General features: G+C 27.7%; 2 protein-coding genes across 5 annotated transcripts in view; both read right to left on the bottom strand.

Moving 5' to 3' along the window:
* LOC106681232 (uncharacterized) overlaps positions 1-2,214 on the bottom strand; it is a 9,390-nt gene extending 7,176 nt beyond the window's left edge. Inside the window, exons 1-3 of one of the 4 annotated variants that reach the window (XR_002945287.2) lie at positions 2,044-2,214; positions 1,473-1,884; positions 1,296-1,374 (exon numbers count right to left, since the gene is read on the bottom strand). Coding sequence is in view for 2 of the 4 variants with exons in the window: in XM_014421441.2 (XP_014276927.1) it covers positions 1,296-1,377; positions 1,473-1,884; positions 2,044-2,113 (564 nt within the window). In the remaining 2 variants the exon portion in view is untranslated. Of the gene's footprint in view, positions 1-1,295; positions 1,378-1,472; positions 1,885-2,043 lie in introns of all 4 variants that reach the window. The other 3 variants (XR_001343212.2, XM_067052777.1, XM_014421441.2) reach the window with 3 other exon arrangements.
* A 2,976-nt stretch (positions 2,215-5,190) lies between these two features.
* On the bottom strand, positions 5,191-19,637 carry LOC106681254 (STAM-binding protein-like). Its single transcript, XM_014421480.3, has 9 exons — positions 19,382-19,637; positions 19,202-19,300; positions 18,602-18,770; positions 18,293-18,510; positions 16,330-16,504; positions 15,488-15,625; positions 14,382-14,494; positions 13,418-13,520; positions 5,191-10,897 (listed from the first exon to the last, which is right to left on the bottom strand). Exons 1-9 carry the CDS (start codon positions 19,504-19,506, stop codon positions 10,835-10,837), a joined length of 1,203 nt encoding a protein of 400 aa, XP_014276966.1. The 5' UTR covers positions 19,507-19,637; the 3' UTR covers positions 5,191-10,834.
* Between the last annotated feature and the right edge of the window lie 375 nt (positions 19,638-20,012).

Genomic DNA, 20,012 nt, shown 5'->3' with positions numbered 1-20,012 from the left:
CAATGTAAATAAAGTCTACCAAAGTAGTTAGGAAAAACAAATTACTAATTAAAAGTTTTTAGTAAAAATTTTAAAATTTCTTTCATAAAGGGTTAGGATTAACACACACATGTCATAATTTAATTTAATTTGTATTTTCACTGTTGAAAATATGACTTCAATGATTAACGTGATTAACTTCCTAAGGATTTAAAAAAAAATTAGTTCTGAATAGAAACTATAGAACTTTGTTTTGAGAAATGTCCCGTCTTCATACAGAATATATACATATACAGAATATATATATATATTCTGTGTATGTATGGTTTTATTCATCGGTAACCATCATTCACACAGCTATAGATTATCTTTTCTATAACAAACATTGGGTATTGACAACATTGCTTTGCTAAAATGACTATATTAATTTTCATTAAACAGTAATTTTTATCAGATAAGTTGTTTAGATATAAAGTAAAAAATATTTAAAAATAAATTATCTGTAATAGTTTAAAAATCACTATTAACTTAAATACTATATCCTATTTCATATTGATATGAAGTTCAACAAGAACCTATAAATTGATTCAGAAAAATGGTCCAAAGAAAAAAATATGACAAAGTAAAAATATAATAAAGAATTATTTTTGTCTATAGAAATAACAATGGAAAAAACAAAAGTTCAACAAATCATTAAAAAACTACAACAGAGACCAATAGCCAAATTAGAGATATTTCATTTTCATGACTGAACTAAGAGCTAAATGCCATTAAAGTTAAATAAAAAACAATAGGCTACACCCTTGACCAAAAGTATTAGGCACCCACAATTGAAAAACAATCCATTAAAAGATCTATTTTTATCAACACGGGCTTTGGATACAACAATAAATATAAAATTAGTTTACAAAATGAAATAAGATAGCTTTTTATGTTTCCTTATACTTTTGTTCAAAGCCATAGTTAAAGAGAAAGATAGGGTTTAAAAATTAGGACAATGTTAATGACAGATGAAATTTTAAAGAATTCACAGTAAGATTCCTAGATAGAGAAAATCATACGAAAGTTAGAGAAAAAAATATTAAGTACATTAATAGTGAATACATTAGGCATTTAAGGAAGTAAAAGTTAATGTAAACATTGAATAAAAAAAATATTGAATTTTGAATGATGGTTAAGGCTTCATGCAGTGGTTAGAAATTAATAGTATTAGAACAATATTTATGTTTTAGAAGTTGTAAAGATACTATATACTAAAATATCACTATAAAGTTAGTATATTAACACTGATTTAGACAAAACGAAAAATACTGTACCTCAAAATGCCGCATATCTTCATCATTTATATCTCCTATATCATCTTCATTCAATAAAATTTCTCTGTTCTCATAATTCCTACTACAACAATATTCACATTTAATGTTCATTCAGATCAATAAGCAAACAAATTAATAAATAATAATAATAAAAAAAGAAGATAGCTAAATCCTTACTGAATAACATTTCTCCAAAGTACAATGCCAAGATATCCAACTACCGCTAAACTGAGGCACGTAGCGGCAGCTATAGCTCCTGTTGTAGGATTGAAGCGACCATTAACTTTTATTTTACTTTCAGCTTCTGATAAATTATCTATGTAATCATCAATTTTTGAGTTTTCTTTAGGGGCTTTAGTAACAGCTGGCACAGCTAAAGTTGATTTTAAATGATGAGTTGGTTTATTTAAATCTAGCACTTCTGAATCAGTTGCAGGGGCAGGACTAACAAAACCCCCATTTTTAGTAGCACTTTGGTTGTCTTCAGATGACTTTTTTGTTTGATTTACATGTTCATCTTTAATACTATCAAAAACTTTAGGTGTGTTAATTGAACCATGTTCTGATCCTGTTGCATTTGATGAAATAACTAAAAGAGAACAATTAGTAATTTAAAAAATAAAGACAAATGTGAATGCAATAATAAAATGAATTTGTTGAGTTAATGGTCAAAGTTTTTTTAAGAAACATTAACAGTTCAACATTATATATTCAAGATATTCTATTTAATTAATTAATAACAACTTACCAAAAAGAATTATTAGAATATTACAAATAATACCAAGTGAAAATAGCTTTTGGACGTCTATTACAAACATTATTGATATGAGAACAAATAAGATACATCACAAAATAGTTTAATCACAAAAACAAATTTAGACCTCTCAAACTGGTCAACAAAAAAATGAATGACAGCATGACAGTGTTGCCAATAACGAAAAAAAAAAAAAGATATACCTGTATAAAATTTATACAAAAACTTCTCAAAATTCGGCATAAAACAGAATATATTGCAGTAATATAAAATGGAAAATTTGGAAATTATATTCGGACAAATAAATAATTCTTGTTAGATATGTTTCATTTATTACATATTATAGTACAAATGACATTTGCTCAAGAGAAAGTTTTTCGCAGTACATATTTAAAATTTTCGGGTTGCTATGTTTATGTTACTTTCACCTGCTTGGTACTTTCACTGTATGTGAAATATATGATAAGGGAGAGTATTACAACGGTAATTTTTCATTAATATTCGGAAATACTTCGTTGATACAATATTATGAATATAAATATATAGGCGAGCATTTTCGAAACTTCTTCATTTTCTTTCTTAGTTGATACACTCGTACAGGAATACTAGAACTACCGAATGCGGTGTGCAATATTCTACAAATAGAATAACAGACATGAATTTGAGCACAATCCATAAGTATCTGCTCTTTTCCTAATGATCAACTATGAGTTCTTAATAAAGGAATTATCATGGAGGAAAATAAGTTAAAGCCTCATTTATTGCATATATTTGTTTGGGGTGTATATCAAATTGTTGAAATATAAAAAAGAAACCATTGCGAGTTCATAGATTCATTCAGGTGCATGAATGTTGTTCAGTTATGATGTTTGATTACTAAGCATTATTACTATTCCATAATAATAATAATAAGTATTATTATTATTCCATCCAGACCATTTGTAAGCCATAGTCTAAGATTTTATTACTGTATTTATTGGGCCAACGTTATCCAGTTCAGCACGCTCAAGAGATCCAGAAAACTCCCATCAAATCCTTTCAGTTGAAGTTGGAGCCTAAACTCACGTAAATGTAAATAATTTTAAGGTGCTAGAAAATGACGTATAACTAGTCCGAACGGAAGAATAAATAAATCCCGACAAAAAAAAATTAAAGCAACTCAATGATTCAACATCGAATTTAAGTAAAATATTTGTGTAATCACTCAAGAGATATTGATACCCCCAAGGGATTCTTTGTCAGCGGAGGTCGGGATGATAACAATTGTTTTTTCAAATTATCATGAAGCAAATGCCTGACTTAAATTAGTGTCGAATCTAAAATTATGGAAACAGATCAAAATAATACGACACTGTTACGGATATGTAACTGAATTATAAAATAGAGGAATATATCAAAGATAAACAATGAAAGAATAGAGGACAAAGTTATCTTCAAAGTTATTGAAGGCAAAAAAACAATCGTCTGAAACAGTGCATTGAAATACTTCGAGTATCTGATAGACTTTATACTAGGAGTAAGACTTAGAGAAGTTATTTATTAAACACTGATTTTAAAAAGCAGCAAATTATTTTTGGAACCTCTGTCCTCAGGAGTCCGATGCATAAAATCCATATCACAGTATATTCTACAAATAAAATTAATTTCTATAATGGAAACGCAATTCTAAAACTCTTACTAATTAGCTAAGTAATTTAATAAAATAACGATTTAGGTAATTGTTTCTACTATAGCTCCTAAGCGAGCCTTTCTAGCGAAAAACTTATCATTTAAGAAATTAAATAGCGAAAAATTCTGCGTCGAACGGGTGCCGCAACTTATCAATTAGGTCAAGTATTATGTCGTAAACAAAAAAAAATCAGATTTTTCCACAACTGAGAAATAGTTACTATATTTGAATCTAAATGTAACACGGGAACGCATTTCCGGCTGTCCTAATACGGTTACTAAGCGGCTAATTCGTTCAATAAAGTAATAAATTAAATTTTTTTTAAAAGTTTTCCTTTCCATTTATCGCCTAAATCGCTTTGCAGTAACCATTTTCCTTTGAAAATACAGATTCCAAATTTTTCAGGTAATACTTTCCCATATCATATAGACCACATACAGGTAAGTTAAAGTAAAAATTTCTGATACAAGATATCCAGGCATACTCATGCATAAACAGCTTTTAAACATTATATTAATAAGAGAATGAGTCATTAATAATTAGTAACCAGTCAGTTCAATTCTATTTGATTGGTAGATAATTGGCAATGTCTCACAGTGTATATATTGGGTACCCAACTATCTGTGGATCAAATAAAAAAGTTTAGTTTAAAAATGTAAGTTTTAAATGAAACAGAAAGAAAAAGTTTGCACTCAATAATTTCAGACTACTATATAAAAGGATAGCCCATTATTAGTTCCTTACAACTGGACCCATCTTTTCCAAATTCAAATTTTCTCTTCTTTTTTTTTTTTTAACAAGTCTAAAATTATTGAGTGAAAATGTGGTACTTTTGGAAATAAAATCAGAGGAAAAAAATAATAATTGAAAACTTGAAACTCAATTAGAGTTTAGACAAATTTATTGTTGTTTTGCACCTATTCCTTGAAAATGTAAGCAAGACACTAAACATTTTATAGGTTATTACTTTAATGAATATTTTGCATTTTAGTGAGCTAATAACCTTTATAATAGGTTATTACAAGCTAATGACCTTTATAATAGGTTATTACAAGCTAATGACCTTTATAATAGGTTATTACAAGCTAATGACCTTTATAATAGGTTATTACAAGTAATGACCTTTATAATAGGTTATTACAAGCTAATGACCTTTATAATAGGTTATTACAATCTGTAAAGTCACTTTATTTAATTATGGTTATGCTGCAATTTGTTTCCCATGTTACTTCCTGAAACAAAGTGGAGTAAAAAATAAATATTATGATTTGAATGTTTTCCTCGTACTTTCCTGTTTTGTTTTTTTTAAAGGAAAATAGTTCGTTTCTTTCTCCATATAAATTGAAAAATCATCTATTGGAATAAGGAGTGTTTATATTTAGGAAAATTAACCAGATAAATTAGTAATGGCTTAGAACAAATGCACAGGATGTACACAATACTTTTTTATATCATAAACTTACATAATTTATTAACAGAAATGTGAACCGACTTTAATTCCCTATAAAGAGAAAAACAATATGAAGAAAACTGTTTCTCTATAAAGGTGAAGAGGAAACTATGTTTCTCCATACAGGTATAAAGGAAACTATTAATGCAATATACTTACATTTTTAAAAGGATAATCATTTCTAAAATGAGAACAAAAAAAAACTGATACAACACGCAGAAATATGCTTACAAGAAAGTTTATTTAGTATTTTGAAATACTTCATATAAAGCTTGTACAGCAAAGAAAACAAAATTACAAAAGGATATTATAATTATAGGTGGATGGAATAAATATAAACATCACATAACAACAATAAACTAAGTAAAATTAACGACATGAAAAACAAATTAAATACTTTCATCAGTTACAAAACTGCTGAAGAAAAGCAAATGTTAACAACTACACATACATGTGACTAGTAATTCATATTTTTAAATACATCACTTTGAGAAAGCAACAAACAAATATATATATGTATTTTATTAGTAGAATAAATCTAAACAGTAAATATCTGAACATATAGTAATAGTAAATCTATATAATTCTCACATCTTTATATACTAATTTAAGAGAAAACCGTACAGGGGAATTGGGAGAATAGCAACTTTGTAAAAATTAAAACAAGGACTCCACATAATAATTCACTGTGGAATATTTTACATGAATTATTTAAGCAGTAGAATAAATATCATGTCTCACTACCTTTTGCTCAGCTTTTTAAGGAATGTTATTCACCCAATTTTACAGTATTCTAAATAAATATGGCTATTACATATAGAAAATAAAACACATTATGGCAGTTTAAATTAAGTTTCTTCTTTCACACGGTACAAATGTACATCAGTATGCACAATGAAAAAAAATAATTGAGCCAAAAGCATTTTTATTTCTGTAACAAGCAAGTTTAATGCCTCATATTCAATTAATTTTGGACTATTTTCAAAGAGTTATAAAGGATTAAATATGGTCCAAGCAGTTCTTCTCAATAGCTTAAGTCGTTTTGGTAAACAAAAAATCAGAATCTATCATTAAACTGTAGTCAGAATATATTTAATTCAATTGATTTCAGGTGGCAAAAACAACTGAAATTATTGTTTACTTTCTCTAAATCAATGTAAATATGAGAGTAACGTCTCGTAGAGCAACTGTCTCCTATTTTTAAGAAATGCAAATTTTTGTTTGTTTTCTATAATAGTTAAACTATTTTAAAGATTGGACATTTTTCAATATGATTACCACTTCAATGAATTTTTGAAGATGCTGTGACAGCTTTAGGAAACTCATTTTATATCAGTTTTCCGCAGGACTCTTCATAATTCACCTCGTCAATTATTTATCAATTGCATTAAGGTCTAATGTTCCTTCTACTTGGGGAACAGGTTATTGTCACTGTAAGCAAAGTTTGGACCGTAGGAGTAATATTCCATTGTGGTCCCAGCAAAATACAGTGGCCAGGGCTTTATTGGCAGACTGTTTAATTTTATAAGTATTCTTCACGACAACTCTCACTCACATATTGTCCTTCAAACCAAGACTCTCCTACAGCAGTTTGAAACGAACATTATCATACAATACCCCATTGTCTGGAATAGGTACAAAAAGACTACCTACCACCTTAAACTGAAAGTGAATCAGCTCCAAGAACGAGGTGAAAGACATTAGATGCTTGTCTCATGAACATGTTGGGAAACTGCTATGACATACACAAAAAATGCATCAACCAAAATGGCAATTATGTAGAAAAATAAATATTTAACCTTTAAAACAATGTAAATTCTATTCGAAGTAAATTGATTTTTGTATTTCTATAAAAATAGGAGACCTTACCTTTTAGATTAATCTTGCAGAATCTACAAGATGGAACTATCATAATAAAAGTCATTCTCAATTCATCAACTTAAATAAATATTTAACATAATATAATATTAAATATTAAAAAAAACAAAATTCACAATACAATTTGGCATTAAAATTCCTTTTTCTTTACATTAAATATAAAATATATTTATATTTTGAGTCATGAAAGTTGTAAAAAAAAATATTTTAAAGAAAACTAGCAATATTGCAAGGCTAATCAGTTTAATCCTTCTAATAAATGATTGAACAATAAATATCTGACCATATTACAGTGCATAACTCTCAGTTATAAGAATTATATTAATTTAAGAGAAGGCTGTACTATTGATTGTAGAAATGTATAAAATTGTTTTCATTTAAAAAATACTTTTATAGATTGTAGGATTTTCTTTGAGTTAACACCCAACACTTATATGAGTCAATTTATCTCCACATGGTTATAAATAAACAGATTAAAATCAGTCAAGAAGATAATTATTATATTAATTGCTGATAATTTCTAACATATTGAATGAATTTTATTTATATTTAATTAAGCTTTATTATATTTGTTCTTGTTGTTTTCCATAGATGAAAAATTGAATCAATAAATTCCAGGAAAAGAAAGTGGACCATTTTTACAAGAATTTCTATTGCATTACATAATCATTCTATACACAAATCAGGGATATAATTATGAGATAAAAATGAAAGACGAAAGTGTCACTCCATTAACAATTTCGAAAACCCAAAAAGATGGATGATTTGATAACCTACTGCAAATTGCGAAAATTGTGGTAAAATATTACCCAAAAAGGTATAAATACAAAATTGCTAATAAATAATAACCACCCTTTTAAAAACTGACTCAAGGGAAAGATGTAAATAAATTATAGCCACAGAACATTAATTTCTAGCTATCAATCACTAAATATATCATATCATCACAACAGTATCATATACTTTGTTTGAATCTTCAAGTGTAAAAGAGTATTGTAACAACTAAAAACTCTTTCAAAATAGAATATTTGTGTACTTTATAAGTCATATTTTTATAAAAAATATTATTTCTATATGATTTTTAAATATTTACAACATACTGACACATTCAATAAGTAACTTGTAATTCAATTCAATAATAATTTGACAGATAAAAAAAAAAAAAAAATTAAAACAACTATTATTAACTATCTTTTAATTAACTATTTTCTTTTATCAGCTTTTCCTTGTTAATTATATTTATTTATGTTTAAAAAAAAAACAGTTGAACAACCTTTCAAGATTTTATTTATCTCATCTTTAAATTCAGTTACTAATTAATAGGTCATATTTCTTCCCAAGCATATATAACAGTATATATAAATATTTTATGCTTCATAAAACTTGAATTGAACCTATTAAGAAATTACTGAATTATGTATTCTTGGATAAATATGTTTCACAATGTAAAAAAAGTATTAATTAATAAACGAATATTAATAAATGAATATTTTTACCTAAAATAATTTTATACAGCTTAAAAGAACTTTCTATTGGAAATGTAGTTTTTTTTTTTTGGCTTTTTTGAGTGATGATGTTGAATGTAATGAAAGGAAAATATGAAGTATAACAATCGTATGTCATTTAATAGAATAAATGTAAAATATTTCAATCCATATAGTAGGAACTGCCCTGCTAAAACCAATAACTGGAAATTGAATTTGATGAAATAGTTATGGACATACATTGGATCATCATTATAATGCAGCTTATTATGCTGTAGTTCAGATGTAATCTAAAGCCCAATATCTCATCGTATACCCTTGTCCCAAGTCCAAAAATTGTTTACCCTTAGCCATAGATTAAACAATGAAGAAATAATTAATTTTATTACTTATAAATTTTCATAATTTCTTTAAATATTATGCCATGGTTAAATTATGTTGTGCAAAATTAAATTACTATTATATTATAAGATTTTAACTTGATTTCCTCATAGGTTATTAAGTATTAGGGTAACTATATTCCACTTCATTAAAAAATTAAACTTCCAATAGAATAGAAGCAAATCATTTTTTGTAGTATGATCAATGCTTTCTGTTCTTTAAAAACAATATCATGATAGTAACAATATTATATGATATAAGGCACATCTTACAATATAAGTAATTGTAATAATTCAGAAATAATTTAAGATTGAATATTGCATTTTAATTTTATTAGTTAAATTTAAAAACACTCACAAAAAAAAATCTATTAAGATAATTTTAAAGCTTTAGAAAAAAACCCATATCTAAAATAGTTACTCATAAAATTAAGTGATAGAGATTTATTGAAAACTGAAATTTAAAAAAATTAAGTTCACCGAGAACTACATTTCAAACAAAAATTAAAGATAATGAGAAACTGCTGAATGAAATAAGAAGAAAAAATGAAAACCTTTGTTGATTGGACTGAGTTATAATTTAGGTGTTTCTTTGGGGGAAACAATTTTATTTTTCAGTGTTTCATTAATTTGTTAAAAAATACAAGTAGAACCAGTTTTATGTTCCCCAATTATAAGTAGTTTCAAAGTTACATTGTTAACCAATTTCTAGCAGGAACAGTTATACATTGAAGCAAAGTCAAGATTATGTTGCTTGAAAAAAAAAAATTGATTATTTTCATTGATTGAATCTGTTAAAAAATTAAATAAGATGATAAATAAAACTATTTTTATCTAGCAGGCCTTGACTAAGGTCAAATTCAACTCAAGTCAGTCTGTGAGGAATAGGACCTAACATTAGAGGACTCCCTGTACACCGAAAGATGAATATTGCGTTAATTCATTTTTTAACAATGGACACTTCAACTGCAAATTATCAGGATTTTCCTATAAATAATTTTATTTTTCAAAACCTTCCCCGTTGAATATACATTCAATTCAATCCAATGTAGAATACAAAACAATAATTATAAAAATAAAAACATAACCTTAAAATAAATAAATTATAACATTTCAATATTATTATACTTGTTCTACCATTTCTCTCAATTGACTATAAATTTTATACAGCCTTACAAATAGATTTTCACGCATGATTTCAATAGGACTTAACAAAATACAGAAAAGTACTAAATGAAAATAAAGCAAATGTTTAAATAGATCAATAGTTGATTTTAATCATAATTATTAATTTGTTTAACAATGCCATAAACATTTATCATAGAACTAAACAATTATACATGAAAAAGAAAAAAAAAAAAAAGCTCCACTTAAATTAGAAATGGTACACTCAGCCTTATAAATATGAAGCAAAATAAAAACATATGTAGTTTATTGCCAACAAGAAATAACTCCCAAAAGAAAAGTTCAAATTCAAAGAATTGGAAAAAATCTATAAAAAATAAACACTGTACAAATATGGATTATTTCAGTATAGAAACTAATATAAAAATATTTACAGTTAATTTCTTCATGAAGAATTTTGAAATTAAATTTCATTATCTTTGATCTTTTACTAGGAACACCTCACCAATTCAGCAAAGCTAAATATAGTAACTAAATATTTTATAGGTAATTTTTTAACGTGTCACCAAAACCAATAAAATAAAACATCATGCATAATTGTGCAATATATAAAATAATATCAACAATAGGAATGCAAAACTAAGCTAGTTTAATAGGCTACAATCTAAAAAGATATTACTACTAAACAAACAATTTTAATTGGAAATTTTTGGTGTTAATGAATCCATACATTACATCATAAAGGCTTATAGGGCTTGGTACAAAACCTCATCATACAAAAATATCTATTACTTGGGGCTCATCTTCGTAGATCAATTACTTTGACTAAGGTTGATGGATCAATTTCGCAATGCTTAGCAATCTGAAAGGATAAAAAATATACTTATTGTATTTTTAATACAAAAGGGGTTATATAACATGAAAAGTAGGATTGGATTAATACATCTTGTATTAACAGTACAGTGGATTTATAATATATAATATAAGGTGTAGACCAATTGTAAAACATTAGAAATTTAAAGGTGCCACAAAAGTTGAATCATTTACTAAGGAGTTATAATTTATTAGTACCTAAGCGGGGATTTGTGGAAAAAAACATCACAAGACCAAGTTTTAAATAAATATAACGATATACTGAAAATATGCTATTAGAATATAACAAATTTTTGTAAATTTTATATTTACAATGCTTTGAAACTAAATTGGAATTGTCACTTTCCTTTTACAGAAGGTAGGGAAGCTTGGTGCTCCAACAAGAAATGAGAAAAATGTTTGTTCTCAGAATTAAGAATTTCCGCTCAAGTTTTACATTTCAGACAAGAAGAAATAATTTGGTTTCAAATCTGTCTGTCTGCAATCAAATCCTTGTTAGGGCATAACAGGTACTACTCCTACTACCCAATTTTACAAAATTTTAAGAAGATTGAAGTTGGTAATACATGTAAAAGTGTGATTTCTTAGGTGTTTATATTAAAAAAATTACCGTCCCATTTAATTTAAAGTTAGCTTATCTGCAAAACTCCTAAAAAAAGTGGACAGTTCTCGCAGAAAAATCCACATTGGATTCAATTGATCCATATTGTAAGCATTATAGTAACTAATCCTTTCAATATGGATTGAAGAGATTTGAACTCTGGAGCTAAAATGTGGAAATATATAAGCCATTTGGGTAAGCTAACATTAACAAAGTTATTAAGATTGGATGTCTTTACTGGGCTGGACATGTTGTGCGACCACACTGTGTTTGTCTAATTCCTTAACTTATTTCAATTCTCTACATTTGTCCTATAGGATAAACACACAGCGAAGCCATAGCTAAGCATTATCAGTATTAATTTCATTATCTTATCAGAATGATATAATAAATGATCGTAAAAGGGAATTTGGATTTCCTGATTTTGAATTGTCTATAATGGCTGTATCAGTTAGTAACCATAGTAGGTGAGGGTGATACAAACATTTGTAAAACTTCTCTAAGGCCTACCATCAACATCACATCATTATATATATATATAAATAATTGACTATATTATTTTAAATTATAAAGATGGTCAGCGGTGTGGTTAAAAGAAAACAAAAAATAGTTAAGAAATATTTTTTGTTTTCTTTTAACCACACCTCTGACCATGTTCTTCATGATTATATTGTAATATTTAAAAATTTTTTATCTTTAAATCATATCAAATCTTACCTTAAAATTAATCTAAATTTATTAGTAATTAAAGTACACCTTTATACCTTACCTTAATCTTTTTATATTATAAGAGGCATGTCCAGAAAGTACACGAGCACTCAATTTTTTGTATTTTTAAAAACAAAATTACAGGATATTCTAGGTATATATGTTACTTATTTTTTCCTATAAATCACCGTCCTATTCCATGTAGGCTGCAGGTCTTGGCACAAGCTTTTTGATGCTATTGTCATAGAACTGTCCTGCCATCTCCTTTGTCCACTTCAAGTTTCAATGTTATTTCACCTAAATTTTTTTCCACAATGTGAGTTTCAGGAAGGTGAAAAGTTGAAAATTTTGATCCTGACGTGAGTCTCTAGAGCTCGTATTCAGGAGACCCCACCACCTCTCAGTGTTGCCAATTTAAAAAAAACATCACAGCACGATAGCCCAACAGTACTCTAACTTTTTGGACATGCCTCATTTAAACCTTATAATAAAAAAAAAAACAAGTGATATTAAAACAATAAAGTAACATTTTTAATTTCTTCATTGTTAACTGATGAATGATAAAATGATACAATATAATGATATTAATAATATTCAATAATTAATAATGTGTTAAGAACATTTTTTAAACAAAGTAATTCAAAGATATTTGTTGGTGAAATCATATGAGATGTTGAACATTTTTTTCTATAGCTAGGATACCTCAAACTTGGTTCTGATCTTTCAGCCTCTTTATTATTAGAGATTATTATTATATTATTAGAGATATCATTTTATTCCTCATAAAAAGACGGTTAAACCTAAAATAATGTTTGTAATCATCAGTTTTCATTACACCGATCTCTTTCTCAAAATAATATGAGAATACTTTTCTCTTTTTTGAAGCTAGGGCTTCATTCAACATCACTGCTTCCAATGTAGTTATATGGAAACTATAGTTTTCACAATTTTGTATCATTATCCATTGATAACTTGTTTGGAAACACAAAATGATAAAAGAATTTAGAAGGCGATGACATTACAGATAATGAAAATATTACTTTATACAACATTTAACAGCCCACAATAATATTAGTGTTCAATCAGAAGAAAAAACATTAGATTATTAAATATTTTTAACAGAGAATATTATTATTTAACACTATATAGAAAATATTAATTGAATACGTGAAATAGATACAAACATAATAAGGATATTACCGTATAAAGTTCTGGCTCTGTCGGGTGAGGATGAAAGCCTTGCTGCTGGCAGTTTGCGATGAAATCCAAACCATAATCAGGGGTTAAACAAAAGAAACTGTTACTGTAAAAAATAAAAAACAGAAATTAAGCAAGAGGAAAAACATTTTGTAAAAAGATATGAAAAAAATGAGTTGTGAATCGATTAACATAAGCAATTATCATTTTACTAAACCATAAAATTGTAACTATTATATTAACAAAAGCTGAACTAAATTATTTAAATACACCTAATAAAACAAAAAAAAAAGATAAAATTCAGCTTAATAACAAACAATGAATGGTCTGGGATAAACTGGTAGAGATTTTTAACTACTAATCTTATAGTTATGTGAAAAATCACCTAAATTATGAAATGACTAATGCCAGGTACAGTAAAACCTCTATTAACCGGCCACCTCATGAATGAGATCCAGGCCGGTTAATCCGGGGAGTAAGTATTTTCAAGAAAAATACTGTAGAAACCTCCTATATTTCATACCCCAACAATTGGTATGATATATCATCGCTCAGACACGTTAATGTGTTTTTTTGCCAGCCAATACAACCTTTAAGTTACAGTTGATGCTAAACTATGGTATAATTATAATATTAAAGACATTTTACCAAGGCAGGGGAGAGGTGGGGGGGGGGGGGGTCATTTCTCACCAAAATAGGATTTTGGTATTGACTGACATATCTCTTCGATACACTTGACAAAGTCATTGACAAGAACCATCTTCAAGGATTGTATATATGGAAAATATGTATGTAAAATGTAATAATAAATTTCAAAAAGATAAAGATGAAGTGTGTTCAATATACAAATTAACAATTACAGCCAAGTTATATTTGATTAAAGGACAAGTTTGACCAGAAAGATTAGATAAGCAAAACAATAGTCACAAACTTTTCAGAAAAATCATGACCAAAACTGACTACTTACTCTGAATACCTAGGAGCACATACAATAGCTATAGCTTCTGGCATCATTCTTTGATAAGAGCAGTGCGTATGAAGATCGACGCTGGATAGGAATGCTGTTTGCGTTGGATGAGTCTGTTGAAAAAAAAAATCAAAATAGCATTAGTACTATAATATAGAAATTAGCAAACATAAACATTTTTCCAAAGCTTTTTATGCAATAATTACCAAATTTCTATTCCCTGATGAACGTGATGTTTTATGTATAATTATCTATAACCTTTTGATGTATCTGACCAAATATTCTGGTATTCTAACCCATGGATTTATTTTATACTAATCACAAAATGAAATGGCAGACTTTATAACTGAAAACATTTTCCTAAGAAATCTTATTTTGTTTTTTATAAGATTTGAAGGCATAATTATATCTTATGAATAATGGTTGACAATAGTTATGTACACAAACTAACCTTTCCATTTGTCAAATTCAAGGAAAAATTATTTGGTGTAAAGGCGGTAAGGCCAGTACATAAGGTGACAGAATTTTGACCTTACAACTCACCAGAGTTAGGCAGGAATCATTACACAAGTAATTTAATTACTTGTAGAAAGATAGACTGGATGGTGGTCAATAACCTTCCTATTTATATTCCAATAGTAATTTCATTACATCTTCCAGTTGTACTATAATTACACTAAGATAAATATCAAATTGTACAAAACCAAAAATCAGTGGAATTCTAAAAAAAAAAAAAAAAAAAAAACTACAAAAGAATGTAATTGTACAGTTGCAATTACTTTGGTTCAGCTTAAAAATATAATTCTGGTTCCAAAATTACAATGGCAATGGTTCATCAAGTACTTGTAATTGTATTTCATCAATTCCAAATAACAGCAATTGACATTGTAATTATTTTTTGCTCAACTGTGTCACTCACTGATCCCCAGAAATAAATAATAATTATAAATCATGAAAGTCAACCACCACTTTTAATAATAGATTTTGGATGTCTTTCACATTAATTATTATAAATCTCTAAATAAATAAACAATCATTGAAAATTGTTTGTAAGGTTCATAAACAATCTATTTCAGTAAAACATTAAATAAATCATATAAACTCACATGGATCCAGCCAAACGTGATCAAGTCATTTTGATCTTGAAAATCAAAAAGCTCCTCTTCCCTTTGAGTAGTGCACGAATCACAAGTACCAGTCTGTTCTGGAATTAGAAGGTGTGTCACGACTAACTGATTTTTTCTCTGAAATGCAAATGTTACATGCTTAAGAGTTTCGTGGTTATTAACTAGATAGTTATAATTTTTTTTAGCAATAATTCTAAAAATCAATAAAGTGTAAAAGTGTAATCAATAATTTTATTGATAATTATACTTCATGTAAAATGACTAAAAATCTAAAAGTTCGAGGATTACAGTATTTTTTATAATTTGTTACATCAATAACCAATTTTTCATACAATTGAGTTGAACCTTCTTCTTTTCTGTATCAATTTATCTTTGAAATAGGAAGAGCAATTCTAAGATTACAGATATATACTAATATTATACAACAATGTAAGTTAATTCTTATGAAAATAAATAAATTCAGTAAATATTCCCCTCATTTACTGAATTTATTTATTTTCATCTGTTTATGGACCTGGAAGGGACAAAAGAGTCAATAAGCTGTAACATCTTGTCGCAACGAGAGAGTAAGGAGGATCTGGTTGCTTCATATCTGACTAATAGTCAAGAAAGGAATGAACTTAAAAGTTGAAATTAACTGTTACACCATTTTCATAAATGAATCCTAGGCAGGGAGTAATTGGGTTTTCAGATGGGGGATCATATGAACTAAACCATCCTTATAGAAAAAAATAAAATAAAATATAACATAACTATTTAAGAATCTGTAAATTGCAGAGAAAAAATTTTATTACTAGAAAACAAACTAATAAATATATTACCAAGTTTCCAGCCAATATAGCACATGTCTCAATATTTCTGTCAGTGTTCTTTTGGGCTTTCTGTAAGAATTCTCTCATGAGGTTTCCAGGAATGATGACTGAACGAAGTTTACTTTGAGCATGTGAATTGGGACTGAGAAGAGATGATGGCTTTGTACAACGATTGACACTTGGCCTAAACCGCAAAACAGTATTATAATTCAAACCATAAAAAGTACTTATAATATTAATAAACTCATACAAAAATAAGACTAAATTTAAATAAGGTAGCTGAAATAGGAAAGTAAGTGACCAGTGGAATGAGGTTATTTGGTAGGACTTATTTTAATCCTCTGATTTTGATGCTGTGCTTCAAGGGTTATAAGTGATCCCGAATTGATTAGAAGACCTTAACAATCTCTCCAGGGCCTGGTCCGATTGAGTGAGCTATTATCTTATTCTCTCCTTTACAATATAAAATATTTTCCTGCAGGTATTGACTTAGGAAATGACTGGTTCTATTTTAATTATTGTTCTATAACTAATATTTTTTGCCTTAAGCTATGAGAGGGAACGCACGATCATTACTAATAAAATTTTAATGGATTATTTTATTTCCAGAAGTTTCACTATTGTTGGCCAGTCTCGTGACTGTCACAATTAATCATAACCAGTATACAGTTAGAAAAAACAGTTTAAATAATAGAAGGTAATATAACATAACATAATGAAACATAAAATATATTAATTATAAGTTTTCAGAATTCTTTGTTACAGGTTAATACAGTGTTCATAGAAGCTAATTCTGAATTTAGCATTATATATTATTGATCTAGATTTTAATACCAAATTAGGAAGTTTCAATAAAGCTTAAGAAAAAATGATCACAAAATAGATGATTTTTACCCAACCTCTTCTCCTCCAAAAAATATAAAATAATAATTATTTAATGTAACAAGAAATGTTGGTACAAAAGTGATCAAACAAGCAAAATAGTCATTTTGCTGCAACAACAACAGTTTATTTTATTTAATGCTCAACTTGTTCGAGTACTATATGTGTTACTAGGCTGGATTACAAATTATTAAAATAATTAAACTGTATTTTAATCACGACTAATTGAATAAAAATTAGTTTTTAAAAGGTTAATAGTTTCTATTTTAAATGAGAAATCTAGAACATACAAATTAACCTATTTTTGTACATAAGAGTAATTCTTAAACAACGGGCAACTATTAAGTTCCATTTGAATAAAATATTTTTAAATGATCAGTATACATTCATGGTTACAATGCAATTTTGGGAAACATTTCTTTCTGGTAGACACAATGAATTAATTATGTTATAATGATCTACTCGCCAAGGGCACTCCAATTATTACTGCTGTCTTAAAGCGATATTTTTGCATTCAATACATCTTAGCTTAGTTTCCACACAAACAAATTTTTTTATGGTATTCAGGTAAGAGTTGAAACCACAGAAAAATTATTTTAATTAATATTTGGAGTGTTAGAAAATTCTATAGGATATTTCAAAACACAAAAACAGATGCAAACAAAATAATTGTAGTGGACGAAGAAGGTTGCTTAGTTGCTATAACTAAAGATAGCGATTTAGAAATTTTAAAACTTAGGATTTAAAAATGAGGCAGCCAAAAGACCTTTAAAGGAAGACATTGGTCACCACTTTTACTGTTATTCCTTTCACAGAATTCATTTCAGTGGATATTTATGACTTCACTGTCATGGCATCTTTTGGATATGAAAATGGATGCCAATATTAAATTAAAATTTTATTAGTATATTTTGCAATCAAGATTTGCTTGATAATGGCTTGAGCTAAGAGATAATGTAAGAAAATCCAGAATTAATTTTATTATTGCAGATTATTTTTTGCTGAAAACTGTAATCTGAAAGTTGCCTGCTACTAGAATATCACCCATATACAATAATAAACTTCTTGCATAGCTGTAAATTTTACTTACTGAGCACGGGTATATTCAGGTTTTTCAGGAATAGTGGTAACAGCATCATTTGGGTACAAAGCATCAAGTAATGGAGGAACAGGAGTTATGTTATACTTTGAAGTCTTAGCAATTTTCGGTTCTGGTAAGGTAGAAATAGTGCCTCTCATCGATTCGGCTCTTTCTCTTTCTTCCTGCAATAACTGTTTCCTCTCATTTGCCAAAGCTTCTCTCCTATGCTATAAAACAGATTCTAGGAGATAACAGACTAAAGGAATGAAATAATCCAACTGAAGAATTTTTATATAGAAATAATAAATAAACACAAACCATATCCATTTGGAACCGTTCATATTCACGCTTGTATTGTTCTAGGAGTTTTGATTTTAACTCCTCAGCTTTAGGCAAAACTTCTTTAAGCTTCTGATAGTTGATAGCCTTAACAGTTGAAGGGACCTTATCAAATTCAGGATGTGTCCTGATTTTCTCAATAAATAACCTGTTAACATTTTTATAAATATTCTCATTAGTAAAATAAGTAAATCATTCCATTAGTCATATATCACCTAAAGATAAAAAAGAAATTTTAAATTTGTGATGAGTATATATAGTAAATACTTTATTACAGCTGAATGAAACTCTGTCTATATTACAAGTGTGTACTAATCTGTAGAATAAAAAATAAGTGAAACATGCTTAATAATTGGAAAACAACCCAGGCACTATAACATATTTGAACAATATATGTAATCATTTCCCGACTTGGACCATTGTGATAAGAGTTCAAAACACTGGTGATTAATACATTATTTTATTCTTTTAAACCTCAAATACTATCTAATATGAAAAGATAAGATCCATTATAAGAGAAATAATTACAAAGGCCCAGTTAAATTTCAGTCGTAAGTATAAATAAGTTAGAAAACTTACGTCATGAATTTCATGTACAAAATAAATGCATTTTCTAAACTTCCTTCATCAAGGTATACATTAGCCATTCGTACCATTTCTAATCCGGATTTGTAATACCTGTAATATACATAACTCGCTGACATAAAAATTTAATATTCTCTAAATAAAACAATTAGTAGAATAATCTAATTAATCAACCTTCTAGGTGGTATATTAGCATCTATTTCAACAGTATTACTATTTTTAGTGATAAGCTTTAGTCTAACTTCAGGATCAAGAACTCTTTGGTATTCTCTGTTTTCATCAAACTTTCCTGAATCCATTCTCAATGTTAAGGATAAAATGCCTGATCTATTTCTGTGTATCAACTATCTTTATGAAATTACAAGTAAATGGTCACAAAAAGTAACAAAATTTCCCCTTCATCATATGAAGCAAACATGAATCATTCCAAAGAGGTTCACTTAGGAAGAGGTTCGGTTTAAGTAAAGAAAATAAGACATTGATGTAATTGACATGTATCATTTATTTTTTAATTAATATGTATTTCTTATTTATATTATTTGTTTGGGTAAATAACAATAGGCACTACAATTATCGACATCTATGTACTTATTAACCATTGAAATTAAAATTGATAACAGCATACTCAGAAGAACTTACAAAAGAACGAAATTAAAATAGGTTAAATACTTAATATAAATGTAAGAGAGAAACATGCGGGATTTAGAAAAAAAAAATGGTAGGCCAAAACATATTTTCATTAATTTGGGATTGCTTAATGGACAAGAAGAGTATAACGATGAACATGTTCTACTTGTCAATATCA

This window comes from Halyomorpha halys, unplaced genomic scaffold, assembly GCF_000696795.3.
Source record: "Halyomorpha halys isolate HHAL.00 unplaced genomic scaffold, Hhal_1.1 Scaffold321.1, whole genome shotgun sequence".
Classification (NCBI taxonomy): domain Eukaryota; kingdom Metazoa; phylum Arthropoda; class Insecta; order Hemiptera; family Pentatomidae; genus Halyomorpha; species Halyomorpha halys.
The sequence above is the reverse complement of the archived record's forward strand: the minus strand, read 5'-3'. Positions and strand labels throughout refer to the sequence as shown.

What these genes read in the sequence shown, in the direction of transcription:
- LOC106681254 (XM_014421480.3), bottom strand. Translation starts at nt 19,506, where the DNA reads ATGGATTCAGGAAAGTTTGATGAAAACAGAGAATACCAAAGAGTTCTT. An exon ending in GCTAATATACCACCTAGAAG is followed by an intron (nt 19,301 to 19,381) that starts GTTGATTAATTA and finishes TGTATATTACAG; the next exon opens with GTATTACAAATCCGGATTAG. An exon ending in TGTGCTCCTAGGTATTCAGA is followed by an intron (nt 13,521 to 14,381) that starts GTAAGTAGTCAG and finishes TATTTTTTACAG; the next exon opens with TAACAGTTTCTTTTGTTTAA.